Genomic DNA, 14282 nt, shown 5'->3' on the forward strand with positions numbered 1-14282 from the left:
TTAATTATATTAGGATAGAAGAGAAGCCAATGAATTTCTCAATCAATAAAAAGAAAAGTGTAAAATTTTATTTAAATATGCCCCTTGGCAAGTATATGTCATAATTAAGTTGCAGGTTTATCCGAGTGAGACTCCTACCCAGTAATGGAGAGGAAAGTAATATTTTCCTTTGAGTTTTAAGGGTAAAAGTGAGATTATGTGAGATAAACTTAGATTGTTGGGAAGATGTTGTATCACTTGAACAAAGAAATAGTTGATGGATATGCACGTAAACTTTAGTGGGATTAGTTGGATCAGTTTTATTCAACAATTTTATCTTTTAAAGTTCATGACTAGCCCACTAAATCATATACCATTAACTCATTGCTGCTAGATTATTCAAACTTCTTCTGTGGTGATATGTGGAAGTACCTTGAATTACACGTGCCTACTCCAATGACATGCACGTAGCAATTAACTAGCAACAAGAACCACGTGTTGGAAAGAAACCCAAGTAAGATTCACACGTGGCTCCTTCCAAAGTGATACTTGATGCATTATATTTGTTAGAAAATGAGATATGAAGAAATAAAGAAAGATGGGTAGTAGAAATGAAGAGTGGAGGAAGAATGCAGACACACACAAAATGACAGCAGAAGAAGTGAAAGCAGCAGGAGTAGAAGGTTCAATGAGACCACCAGGTCAAAATCCTGGTGGAGTTCTTCATCAAAGGAAAACACTTCCATTCAGTTTTACAACAATGGCATTAGTTGGTTTACTTATGACAGGTGCAATTGGGTACTCAGTGTTATATACAAGGAAGAAGCAAGAGGCTAGTGCTATGGATGTTGCAAAAGTCTCAACTGGAACTGCTACACCTCAGGACACTAAACCTAGGAAATAGCGAATAGAGATCACCTGTCCCACTTTTTTGTGTCCCATTGTGCCCCAACCCAATAGAAAATTGACATCTACTTAAAAAGAAAATTCACAAAATGATAAAATAACTTTTTTATACTAGTTGGAAGTGTTTAATTGGCTTGGTACATGGGGACGTGGTTTTTTAGGGACAGAAGATCCTCATTCGGAAATAGCTACCTACATTTCTCATTTATCTATCTATGTATGTGTCTGTCACTTTTGCAGATTAGTGTTTTTAATCACTAGTTACTTAATCAAATAAATTACACTTTTTTACTTAATGTATTATGTATTATGTATCATCACTTTACATCTCTAAGAACATACATAAAGCTAATGATAGCTTAGCATCCTTTTGTTCCTCTATTGTTGAAATTTGGAATGTAATTTATATCTAATCTTGTGTAGTGTATAGGATGAATTTTGTTGTTGATAAGTTAACTTCACTTTAATTCTTCCTCTCTTCAAGAAAATTACTTTTATTACTCTTATGATTTGTTTATCAATTATCTTTCTTGATGTAGATTCAAGTATATCTTAGACGATGCTATTTCTTACACCAATAGGCATAGTTTATCGCTGAGATTGTGTTACCTTATTTATTAGATTTTATTTTCTAATTTTTAATCATTCAGGAAGTTTGTGATGAATATTTTGTTAAATATCAAGTAAGATATAGGACTAGAACAACTTTTGACTTTATGCCTATCAAAATTCAAAATTATAATGTGATCAGAGAATAATTTCACTCATAGTTTAAAACAAGTTTTAGTCAATTTAGTGAATTTTGTAATAAAACTCAACGTCTAGTAACTTTACATACAAGATTACAAACTACGACCAACATAACATACATCTATGTGTAGAAGTCTTTGAAAGTGAAGTTAAGTGCAACACCTCAATTGTACTTATTGTCAATATCTTGGACATATTAGTAGCTTATTAAACTAGTTTATGTCTAGCAACTAGACTATTAAGATTAAGATATATGAATCGATAAGCATCTATCTATGTTTAGTAGTTTATGTTAATAACTTTGAGAGTTTTTCAATGTTCATATGGATCTAAGTCTAGCAATCATACTAACAAATGCATCATGCACGCAAGTGACAATTAAGCATAAAACTATGTTTACAATACAATAAAAGGTTGAGTTTTGAGTTTGGGCTATGGAACCATAATTTCTTCATGAGTTCAACCTCCAAATTCATATAAGGAGAATCGTCATCACCGAATAAGCATTAAGCACAACAAAGACAACTCAAAAAATCGATACGTCATAATTAAAATAATTAAATTCCAATTATATAAATCAAATGAATACTACAATCAATCTTAGCAAAAGAGAAGCTTAGCTAAGCATTTTCGTACAAAATTAAAGCAAAGAAAGGTGAAGAAAAACATAACTCAAAGAGAAGGAATACCTCCTTCATGAGTATTCGTCAACTCAATCATCTTCCTTTACATTTACATCTTATTGCCAGCCTATACTAGTATATGAATTATGAGAATCCAAAAACATTCTAATTTGCACCAGAATAGTATATGAAACTAGAAATCATATTGTTTCTAAGTTTTTTGAATCCCCTTTTAAAAATCTGGTACTTTATATATGCACTCAGTGTAGGGGAGGTGGGTTGAGCACATCTCTTCGTTTGGCTCGACTCTTCGTCTAGCCAAGTTATAAAAGGTGTTGTATGGGGAACCACACGTTGGGCAAGCTCGTCTAGGATTTTACTGGCCCTCGTTTCCCGGGCATGCTTTGAACTAACCATGGGCATCATGAAATCATTGGATTATTTCCCAATGACCCAGGTCCCCCAGCTATGTCAGAGGATGCCCCCCTTTGTCGACAACGTTGAGAGAACGAAGGTGCAAAAGATGGAGGATAGTTGGACGAGACCTCGACACTACTTTCATTGACATTACCATCCCCTAAAACATTTATCCTCACCGTGGTAGAAATGCTTAATTTAAAAAAGAACAAAGAGAGGAAGAAAGGGAGTTACCTAAAGGGTCAACAAATTAGAGCTGACAGTGAATTCTTCAGAAAAATGGTAAAACAAATATGTGAGGAAATGAAAAAGATAACCCTTCTTTTTATTTAGGGGCGAGGAGAAGGCCTTATTTACAGCCCACACCCCCTACACACCATCCTTGATGTCTAAGTATATTCGAGTATATTCGAGTCCAGATCGTGGCGCCGCATTAATGCACCAACAAAGGGACTTAAGGGTAGGCCATGTGCAAACAAGCGTCTCCCTCCCATTATTTGTACAAGTTCTCAAGCATCTCCTACCAACCACATGTCATGGATCCCCAATCAACCACTAACCGGATTTTCGAAAATGTTCCCTGCCTGCAACACCATTTGACTGCCCTTATTATACGTCCAAAAACTTGTCGACGCCTCATGCTGGAGAATCAAGTCTACTGACACATCCGCCTTGTGGTCATATCACTAAACTGGGGGCAACTGTTCTGTCTCAATTCAAGCAACTACCACCTGTCTGGAACATGCACACCAATATAGATGTTCGACTATGTCAACAACATCTAAAACCCTATATTACTCTTATATTCTCTATATCTCTCTTATTTATTGACTTGAGTATTAGAATATATTTTGAAATACCAAGATACGCACTCCCATACTCAACTCAAGCGATATTTAGACAATACCTTGCCTAAATTCCACCATACTCAACTCAAGTGATATTTAGACAACACCTTGCCTAAATTCCATTATTCATGCCAAACAACCTCTAACCAAAAGAACACATACATTATCCAAAATCATGGTTTTCTGCATACCCTAAACATTGCACATTTCCTTGTCTATTTTCTATATGAATCCATTTCCCTAATATCTTCCCTATCCAGATTCTCTATAATTCTTGTTGAATTTTATTGAAAATGATGAGTTTTTGAAGTGGTTTTAATGCACATTAATGAGGTCATTTATGGTGACTTTTGAGTTTGTGAAATGAAAAAACTCACTAGTCCCACATTCCTTGGAGGAGGGAAGTTCGAAGACTTTATAAGCCTTAAGTTTCATCATTGGGGTGTGCCCCAAGGGGTACAATGGGTTTTGTGAGTGAGTCTTCACCCACTCACAAAACCCCTCCACACACACGAGCACGCACCACCACCACCTCCTTCGCCGTTGCAGTCCAGCTAGCTTGGTTCATGTTCGAGCCCGGCTTGGGCTTGGGTTCAACATTCTTTTTTAATAAACATTTATTTATTTTATTTATTTTTGGGCTATATGGGCTTGGACTGTGTTGACCAAGTCAACACACGCATTCCACATGTGAGATTATTATGCAGGTTTACTAGTAGACCTAGTATGGAGCATTGATATGCTATATAAAGGGTAATGCCTTAAGAAAACAATAAACCTTGGATTATATTACCGAAGGTTTCCAACTGTTCTAGAAGGATTCAGCGATGCTGATTGGAACACTCTTTCAGATTATTCCAAAGCAACTAGTGGCTAAATATTTAGCATAGCTGGTGGAGCTGTTTCTTGGAAGTCAAAGAAACAGACTATTTTGGCTCAATCTACTATGGAAGCTGAGATGATAGCACTAGCAACAGCTAGTGAAGAAACAAGTTGGATGAGAAGCTTGCTTGCAGAGATTCCCTTATGGGAAAAACTGATTCCAACTGTGTTGATCCATTGTGATAGTACTGCGGCTATTGCAAACATTGAGAACTGATTTTATAACGGTAAGACATGACAAATTTGTCGTAAGCACAACACCATTAGAGAGTTACTCTCTACAGAAGCTGTTAGAGTGGATCATGTACGCACCGAGAATAACTTAGTAGATAATTTGACGAAAGGACTAGCTAGAGAGAAAGTCCATAATACTTCTAAAAGTATGAGATTATTGCCCTTAGAATGAGGATCACTCATGATGGTAACCCGACCTAACTGACTAGAGATCCCAAGAAATAGGTTCAATGGGTAATAACATGTTGTGAAGTGATATGAGAATGAACATGCTATAAAATTATGAGAAACATGATTCCTACAACATATGTAAGGATGAGTTAACTTCAAAAGAAGATAAATTAATGAGAAACAATGTGTCTTCCACCTCCAATAAACTTATCTTAAGGTTATTTATTCATTTCAAAGAAGCAAATTCCATAATATTATGCATATCAATTATATACGTCTCAAGTTGATTATCAAACATCATAAAATCAGTGAACAAAAAATCCTGTAGATAAAACTTTACAAATTCAATCAGTTTTGTCATATCAAAACTAAAGAAGAAGTCAGCTAGACTCAAACAAGACATACAAAGAAACAAATGAGTATTTGTCTTGGATATTCGATTATGAAGTTCCTCGAGTTGCATATCTATAATATTATAAAATAATTCAATATAATAATGATTATTTATTTTTCACGAAGCATGTCATGTTATTTGCAAAATAATAAATTTTGGGCTTGTAGAATTTTAGGTAAGAGTGTAATATATGCAATGCTTAAATATTTATAGTCACTAGATAATCTATCATTTATTTGAATTATTTTTGTTTTAAGAGTAAATGATGATTAAATATGGATCATGTATAATGCAATAACAATGTATTGAACTCTTACACTCTCAATATATATATATTTTATCTATAAATAATATAGATTTTTTTCCCCAAAAAGTTTCAGGGTGTGCATTTGCACACCCTCAACACCACATAGCATCGTCACTGACTTATCCTATGCAAAAATGTGAAAATCAACTTAAATTCAACACCTTTTAGATAAATTTTATATTATTGGATAATATAATTTTTGATCACCTCTTGTCCAAGTTTTCCTTGAATTTTGTAGGAAATTGATTAATTCAAAAGAAAGTCAAGAATTAATGCCAAATCACAAGCCAAAAGTCCAAAAGGAAATGCTCAAAAGAAACAAACTAAGTATGACATGTTGTGTACTTAAGCTTGCCACCAAAAAGATGACTTAGGCTTGAAGAAATGTACCTTTCTTCACCATGAAGAAACTCAAGCTAAGTATGCAAAGCAAAGCATAAACTCAAAAACTTACTTAGACTTGAAGAGTCATGCCAAAAGTGCCAAGTAACCAACTAAAACCAACTCAAGAAATCATGGAAAAAATATTACTTCAGCATGAAGAAAGGTTGGTTCCTTCACCATGAAGGAACTTGCCTATTCTTTGCTTAAAGGCAAAACACATGACCTCATGTATGACATGCGTTTTGAACAAGCAAGAAGGAGGTGTCATAATGCATGTAACCTAGCCCACAATAGGTTGTTCAAGTTAGTTGCTCAAGATGGGACAAGCTGCTGACTCACCAGTTTGAGTGAGCCTGGTCAAGCGATGGGCGGCCAAATAGGGCAACTAAGCTCCTATGACTTTGCCTAGGGTAAAATCAATTTGGTAATTTTTGGGTAAAATCAATTTGGGGTTTAGGGTAAAATCAATTTGGGGTTTAGGGTTAGGGTTGCAATGGAAGCAACACCGGAGGTTGGTGGCTGAAACAGGGGGTAGCAGCTGCTACAATTTGGCAGCCAGCCACGGCGGCGCACCACCGCCCGTCCAGGGCGGCGACAGTGCAGCCAACTGCAAGGACCGCCGCTGGACAGAGCGGTCCAACCCCTATGGGCGCGGCTGGGACAGGAAGCCCTCCATGGCTGCTGTCCGGTTCCCCCTTTACCACGGTGGGGTTGCGACGACGACTTTAGGCGGAGCCGACACCGTCCAGCCCCTATTTCACGGCTACATGCAGAAAAATTTGCAACAAAAAACACAAAATATACGCAATATGAACACATGTAGTAAAGAAGAATATAAAAAAAAAAAAGAATGTACCTAGAAGAGAACTTGGATGTGGTGAAGATTAGGTGAGAGCTTTCTACTTCTCTATCCTATTCTCCTCTATTCTTTCTCTCTTCTTTAGGTTTTTTTTTTCGTGCCTCTTTCTCCCATTTTTCAGATTAGGTCCCTAGGTTAGTTGCTAAGTTAGGCTTAAATAAGGGGGTAGGGATTAGGTTTTCTGGTTGGGCTAAGGAAAAAGCTCAGTTGCGACAATGTTTGAAATTCAAATTTTCCCCCCTTTTTTGCTTTGAAATTTTTTACTCTTGTCAAAATTAGGTATTTACAACAGTGTTGTACTTACGACGTATTTGTCATTTCTTACCGTTATAAAAACGATTCTCAATCTTTGCAATAGCCGCAATACTATCACAATGAATCAACATAGCTGGTATCGATTTCTCCCATAGGGGAATCTTTGCAAACAAGCTTCTCAACCAACTTGCTTCTTCTTTAGCTGTTGCTAATGCTATCATCTCAGCTTCCATAGTGGATTGAGCCAAAATAGTATGTTTCTTTGGCTTATTCGTCATGGAATTGACTCCAAATTACTTTCACTGAAGGAATTTTCTTTCCTCTTAGTTTATTCGTGCTACTATCAACAATTCTCACTGGTAGAGTCTTAAAAGTGAAATTTTCTTTTAATTGTATCAAGTCCGGCTTAATGACATGCGATGGGTTGCGAATATATTTCCGCAATTGTGAGGCATGGAAAACATTATGGATGTTTGGCAACAAATGTGTTAAAACTATTTGATAAGCAACAAGACCAATCCTCTTTAAAATTTGATAAGGACTCTGTCAATCCCTATAGTTGGGACTACTCTCTTAAAAACATGATATCCTTCTTCAAATTCAATAGGCTTCCTCTAATGTTATAGTAACTTTTCTATTGAAATAAAATTATGTTTTCTCTCAAGTAACTAAAATAAATAACATAATTACAAAAGAATAACCACATATCATATATAGATAATCTTAGTGGTAACTTAATAAAGATTAACTCAAATAATTAATAATTGACTATTAAAGTTTATCAACAAATATACCTATTTGCAAATTATTTGGGAAAATCTGGTGGTGTTACACAATCCTTGTTGTAGGCTAGTTGAACCATTCATCCTCCTTGTAGAATTCTGTATAATGGCACAAGAATGTTGACGAAATAGCAAGTGACAATTCAAAGATTGTATCAACTTGTCAAAGAGACAAGGTTAACATGGAATTGAGGAACATAATGAACATCAACTCAGATGATTTTATTTATTTATATACTATATATAAAGTCAAAACATGGTGTAATTACCATAATGATTAATTTCTATTTTCTTATTTTGCTCTTAACATTTTTTAATTTTTACAAAAAAAACCCATATTATTATAGGTAATCACCACTAACATATTAATTGCAAGTTGAAACCATTTCTCTCACCTTAAATTAGATATTAATAAAAAACATAATTTAAAGTATTTCGAATAAAAATATAATATAAAATACACCAATAAAAAAAGACATTCTGATCATACAAAATAAAATATATAAAAATTGAATATTTAGTTGTGTAAAATAAAAAAATGTGGATCCACGACATGCACGAGAGTATATGCCAACCATCATTCTTATATTATAGTATTAAATATTTCGTTTTTATATATTTCACTTTAGATAATTATATCATATTTTTTATATTGAGTGTATATGATATTATAATTTTCGAAATTAAAAGTATGAAAATGAATTGTAACATTACTAAATTACATTGGTTGTTTGATATTTTTGGTGTATGTAACTTCCTCTAAATTCTATTAATATTTCTTTATTATGAAAAAATATTGTAACTTTAATTAATTAAAAGGGTAAATTAGGTAAGAGAAAATTACACTATCTTATAAGAAATTTTGACTTATATATACATGACATACTAGTTATGAATAAAGTGAAATGTAAATTTAATATTGGGTAAAGTGAATCAATTATGGGCCTTGAGAACCCATTAATATTTATTTTGTGGACACTAAGCGTGAGACTTGACCCGAGTCACTAACACTTCACACATACATACACACACGATTCTCATTCTGATTCAGTGTTCAAGGGTACAAACATCAAACACCTTCTCTGCAACCAACAATTGAAGAAGATGCAGAGATTCAAGTCTCTTCTATCTCTACAACAAACCAGGTTCTCATTTCCCACACTCGCTCGTCCTTTCTCTGTTCAACCAAGTTACGTCGAAGACCACGACGATCCTCAACAACAGGTCACTTTTTCTTCTCATTTCTTTAATATCATCATTATTAATTACAATGTAACTCACTATAATTATTATTGTTCCGTTATTTGATGTTAGATTTTGGTTGAAGGAAGAGCAAAATCGAGAACTGCTATTCTCAATGCACCTTCTTCACTTAATGCCCTCACTACTTCAATGGTATCCCAATTCTTCTTCATTCCATCTTTTATTATTGTTTCTACCTTCTTTTTTTCCACATTCATTTATAACAATAAGATTATTTGAGTTCATGTGATTTTATAGGTTGGTCGATTGAAGAGGCTATATGATTCGTGGGAAGAAAACTCTAATATTGGCTTTGTTTTGATGAAGGTATTGTTTTAAGGCTTTCTAGTTTTGTAATGTTAATAGATATTGGTTATTCTTTTGAGTCTGAGTTACTGTCTTTAATTTTTTGAAGGGGAGTGGCAGAGCTTTCTGTTCTGGCACAGATGTTGTTAAGCTGTATCATACACTCAATGAAGGTGGGTTGGGTTGTATTAATATTCTTATATGACCAATTTTATTATATTTTTACTTCCGATCGTTCAATTGGATATGCCGACAACTTTCCAGTATTAAATCTGATTACCATTTGCAACTTTTATCATCTTTCATAGACAATAACTTTACCATTATTTATTAACATTTGTATTATTTTTAGATAGCACATTTCGTCTTCTATATAGCATCGCCACATGTAGTGCCTTTCTGAAATCTTATCTGTATATAGGATTAGTGTATACTGTATGTGTAGAAAAGCATTAACAAACTTACTAAATAATTATAGGAGTGGGCATGGTTTCGCATAAAAACAAAATCAAAATGAGCAGAGTTGGATTATTGGTTTGGTTAGAAAACTGAACCACTTATAATTTATAGTCAAATCAGTTTGGTTTGATTTGTTGAATCAGTTTGGATTTATCCAGTTCAAATATGGTTCAGTTTTCTTATAGTTGCATATGAGATAAAACTGAACCTATGAACTAGTTTTACTCGTTAGGTTAACCAGTGGTGAAAACCAGTTATTTCATAGTTTCAAACTGTTTTTATGTCAGTTGTTCTTACATTCATTGTGTTTTTATGTTTGTTATGAGCAGGGAAAGCAGACGAAGTTGAACAGTTTTTCAAAACATTATATTCATTTGTATATCTTCAAGGGACATATCTTAAACCACATGTAAGCAACAAATAATGCCAAGGTTTTTGTTTGAGATCTTGAGTACTTGGATTGGAGAAATGATATATAAATTGTGTAAAGTCTATCTGTACCTGAAGTAGAGAAATCTTCAGTAGATTGATGGTACTTTTAGGAAAGAACGAAAAGCATTATATCACACACATGAAATCCACAAGTGAAAAAACATGAGAACAAAGATACTAATAAGAACCACAGTTGAAATTTGCTTAAAATAAATCTTTTTGTGGGTTTACGATAATATGAAGCTACTTAAGCCCATTGATAGCAACGACAAAGGTGATTAGGGTATTAAATCTAGTGTCCATTTGTTTAAGTCTTTTTCCTTAAAAACACTTTCTTTTGATAAAAATCACTTATGACATTTAGGGGCTAAGAAAAATCATGCAGAGAGAAAAGTCAGGGTATGTTCATGAATTAGGAACCTAGCCTTGCAATGTTATTTTATGGTGATGAAAACATGTATGCAACCAAACATGTATACTGGAATCAGGATGTATACTGTAGCCACATAACGAGACCCAAAATGCCTGTCTATTTTTTTTAATTTTTTTATTATATTGTCTTTAAAGATTTTGGCAACTGGAAATTAAGATTTTGTTGGCATTTATGCAGGTTGCTATTTTGGATGGAATAACAATGGGATGTGGTGCCAGCATTGCACTACCAGGAATGTACCGTGTAGTAACTGATAAAACTGTATGTGCTTTCTTCAGAGGCTCATTGAATTTTGGGCAGTAAATCCTGCTGCTGTTCAGTAATAAGCAAATAAGCAATCAACTAAGTTCTTTTCCCACTCAAACTATGTAGGTTTTTTCTCACCCGGAGGCTCAAATAGGCTTCCACCCTGATGCAGGAGCTTCCTATTTTCTGTCTCATCTACCTGGCTACTTAGGTAATATAAGTTTGCATGCTGTTTGAGAGATGGACTCTTGCAAACGATTTTGATAGTATTTTATTGAAAGGTCTTATTTTTTTCAAATGTTCTGGAAAGGTGTCATCTTTTATAACTCTTCAGTCCTCAATAAGATAACTACCCAAAAAAGTGAAAGCACTTTTTGTAGAGAATATTTCTACGGAAAATGTTTTCTGAATTCTGAAAATTTTCATTTTGTGTTGATGAGCCCAAATCCTTTCTTGTAAAGTGATAGCAGTTGTTAAGCTTTCAATTCCTTAAGGTTTCTACATCATCTAAATGAGCCCGATATGGTAGTGTGATTGAAACTTCCAAATCTTCAAACCACTCCTTGTGATAAGCTTGGAACCTCCAGCTGTAATGAAGTGTAGATGTTATTACCAGAAGAATAGCATAGAAATAAGATAATCAGATATTCCCTTACACATCTATCCTGCTGAATATCAATAACAAGCACCTTTACTAACTTTTCACTACTTCCTTCTCAGAGAAGGTGGTTTCTTTAGCATTGCTTCCTTGTAAATCCAAGTGAAAACTCTCAGCTGAAATATTTTCACATTTAGCTGGCTCCCAATAAATTTCATTGCCATTTTCATGATGTTGTATTATATAGCTATTCTGAAACAAACAGTTTTTAAACCTGTAATCAACATAAGATTTGCCACTCAAGCATCCTTGTAATTTTTGTACAGTCTCTATGAATTGTCAATTAAATCATAAGCTTGCTTCCAGCTACAAACTTAATCGAAATATTGAACTAGAATTCTTGATTTCAATGATGTGATGTCCCTTTAAGTTTGGCTTCGCCTAAGAAACCCAACCCCCTGCGTGTCTCCATGCTGGCCTTTGTTCCTCAGCTAATTTTTTTTACTATTGTATATGCCATCGGTTATTGTGAAGAGCCGTGTTTGTATTCATGATTTAAGCATTGTTTCACACTTTTGCTAATAGTTTCCAATGTAACCCAGAAAATGATAGGAACAAGTTTATTTATTTTTATATCATACTATGCAGGGGAATACTTGGCCTTTACGGGAGATAAGCTTAATGGTGTAGAAATGATTGCCTGCCGCCTTGCTACTCACTATTCACTAAATGCAGTATGTTACCTCTTCCTTTTTGTTCTTCTTTGTTCTGTCAATCATTGGCTACATAATTTGGCTTCCCCTGACAGAGGCTTCCTTGGCTTGAAGAACGCCTTGGAAAACTGATGACAGACGATCCTTCTATTGTTGAGGCATCCCTTGCACAGTATGGTGATCTTGTTTATCCAGACAGAAGCAGTGTCCTTCACAAGTAATGTTACATCAGCACATCCTTACATCTACAGTGTAGTTTTGTTTTTGTCATGGTTATAGTATAACCCAGTTATGAGTCAAGAAGCTTCTGCGCAATTCGTTGCAGTAATTTACTATCTTAAATTTTATCGCTACTGGGATAGAACTTAAATAATGAAATTTTCTATTAAATGGCAATCAGAGTGAATAAAAGCTGGTTATCTTTCTTCTTAAATTGTTTTCTTAGGAAATCGTTTTATTTTTTATTATGATAGTGACATGAGGCTATCTTAGAATTTTTATTAAGGAAAAAGTACCACAACAACTTTAGTGCACTCTGATTAGGTGTTTATTTAACGATACAACAACTACATTGTTGATTCATATCATAGAGATTCGACAAAATTTTGTGTTGGCTGTCGACTGCCTAACACAATTTTCACCTGTGATATTGAGTACATATGTACCATTTATCAAACATATACTTCCAGATCAGTTGCAACATGATAAGAAATTAGAGATTGCTCTGTTAGGTAATCAGATGACTGCTTGCCAAATTTTTAGTATCACTGTTGTATAGATCTATGCTTATTCAGATATTTTTTACTTCTACATGTTTTTCTCTTGAAGATAGAACCTTGCTCATTTGAATTTGTACATTGATCTAATTGCACATTTTCTGCTTCTGAATTTTTTTTCTCTATTTTTCACAGGATTGATACTATCGATAGATGTTTCTGCCACGATACAGTTGAAGAAATTGTTGAAGCCTTGGTAAGCATCATATTTAAGCTTTTGTACTGGATATTTGGTGAGGTTGGATATATTTGAATAAAAAATTAAACATCTTGATTCAAATGAACCATCATTACAAGATTAGGTGTAATGCATTGAATAGCTACTGCATACCTGGTTTATCTTTGTCTTCATCCTCTATTATTGTTAGTGTTTTCATCATCTGGGCTTGAATACACTACTTATCGATCATCTGCTTTTTATTCCAAATGAAATGCTATTCTGTCAGGAGAAGGAAGTTGCTGAGTCTTATGACCAATGGAGTTCGGCAACTCTAAGGAAGATAAAAGAAGCCTCCCCACTGAGTCTGAAAGTTATTCTACGATCTGTGAGTTACATTTCCCTTGTATGTTAATTAATTTCTCATTCAAATTGTTTTTGGCTTCTGCTTTAACTTCTGCTGCTGAACTCAGATACGTGAAGGTAGATTTGAAACTCTTGATCAATGTCTTGTGCGTGAGTACCGGATATCCCTTCGCGGAACTACTACAAAGGTCTCCTTTGATTTCTTTGAGGTAATGATTGTTCTTAAAAACCTTTTCCATAAAGAACTGCTTCAATTTATTTTTTATCTTTTCACATCTCTTGCTCTTTATGTAGGGTGTTCGAGCTCGAATGGTTGATAAAGATTTTGCACCTAAGGTATCCATTTGTTCAAGAATGCATACATTGAAAATTTCAGTAACATTTTTATCTTAAGCATTTTATTTCTTATATTGCAGTGGGATCCACCTACTCTAAAAGAAGTATCAGATGACATGGTTGACTGTTATTTCTCTCCATTTGACGAAGTTGAATCGGAACTGGTGCTGCCAACGGCATTGCGAGAACCTTACATTTGAGACAGGCATACCTTTGATCAATGGTTGTCACTAGAAAGGGTACGCCAAATAGGTTCTAATCTTGTTTGACTAAATTAAACATAATTTTTTACATATCTTGATTGTATTAGCATAAAAATGTAGCAGGGTTTCTGGAAAATGTAGTCCTATTTGCTCACCCGTCACTGTGTTAGTTTGTTAGTTATTCCTCAAGTTTGCTGTAATGAAGAGTACGAGTTTGTGATTTT

At 34.3% G+C, this 14282-nt stretch overlaps 2 protein-coding genes across 3 annotated transcripts; both read left to right on the forward strand.

The window, feature by feature from the left end:
* On the forward strand, positions 281 to 1212 carry LOC109357715. Of its 2 annotated transcripts, XM_019601734.1 has the most exons (2): positions 281 to 879; positions 1070 to 1212. In XM_019601734.1, exons 1-2 carry the CDS (start codon positions 578 to 580, stop codon positions 1071 to 1073), a joined length of 306 nt encoding a protein of 101 aa, XP_019457279.1. In that variant the 5' UTR covers positions 281 to 577; the 3' UTR covers positions 1074 to 1212. The 2 variants fall into 2 exon arrangements, with proteins under 2 accessions (XP_019457279.1, XP_019457278.1); XM_019601733.1 differs by lacking the exon at positions 1070 to 1212 and having other exon boundaries at positions 281 to 1056.
* Positions 8793 to 14282, forward strand: LOC109358513 (3-hydroxyisobutyryl-CoA hydrolase-like protein 2, mitochondrial). Its single transcript, XM_019602788.1, has 14 exons — positions 8793 to 9015; positions 9106 to 9186; positions 9292 to 9360; positions 9449 to 9512; positions 10128 to 10207; positions 10841 to 10924; positions 11036 to 11120; positions 12156 to 12241; positions 12316 to 12437; positions 13132 to 13192; positions 13443 to 13541; positions 13627 to 13728; positions 13814 to 13855; positions 13936 to 14282. Exons 1-14 carry the CDS (start codon positions 8896 to 8898, stop codon positions 14053 to 14055), a joined length of 1215 nt encoding a protein of 404 aa, XP_019458333.1. The 5' UTR covers positions 8793 to 8895; the 3' UTR covers positions 14056 to 14282.

The sequence above is a fragment of the Lupinus angustifolius genome, chromosome LG10, assembly GCF_001865875.1.
Source record: "Lupinus angustifolius cultivar Tanjil chromosome LG10, LupAngTanjil_v1.0, whole genome shotgun sequence".
In the NCBI taxonomy this organism is placed as follows: domain Eukaryota; kingdom Viridiplantae; phylum Streptophyta; class Magnoliopsida; order Fabales; family Fabaceae; genus Lupinus; species Lupinus angustifolius.

What these genes read in the sequence shown, in the direction of transcription:
- LOC109357715 (XM_019601734.1), top strand. Translation starts at nt 578, where the DNA reads ATGGGTAGTAGAAATGAAGAGTGGAGGAAGAATGCAGACACACACAAA.
- LOC109358513 (XM_019602788.1), top strand. Translation starts at nt 8,896, where the DNA reads ATGCAGAGATTCAAGTCTCTTCTATCTCTACAACAAACCAGGTTCTCA. An exon ending in GTATCATACACTCAATGAAG is followed by an intron (nt 9,513 to 10,127) that starts GTGGGTTGGGTT and finishes TGTTATGAGCAG; the next exon opens with GGAAAGCAGACGAAGTTGAA. An exon ending in CTCACTATTCACTAAATGCA is followed by an intron (nt 12,242 to 12,315) that starts GTATGTTACCTC and finishes TTCCCCTGACAG; the next exon opens with AGGCTTCCTTGGCTTGAAGA.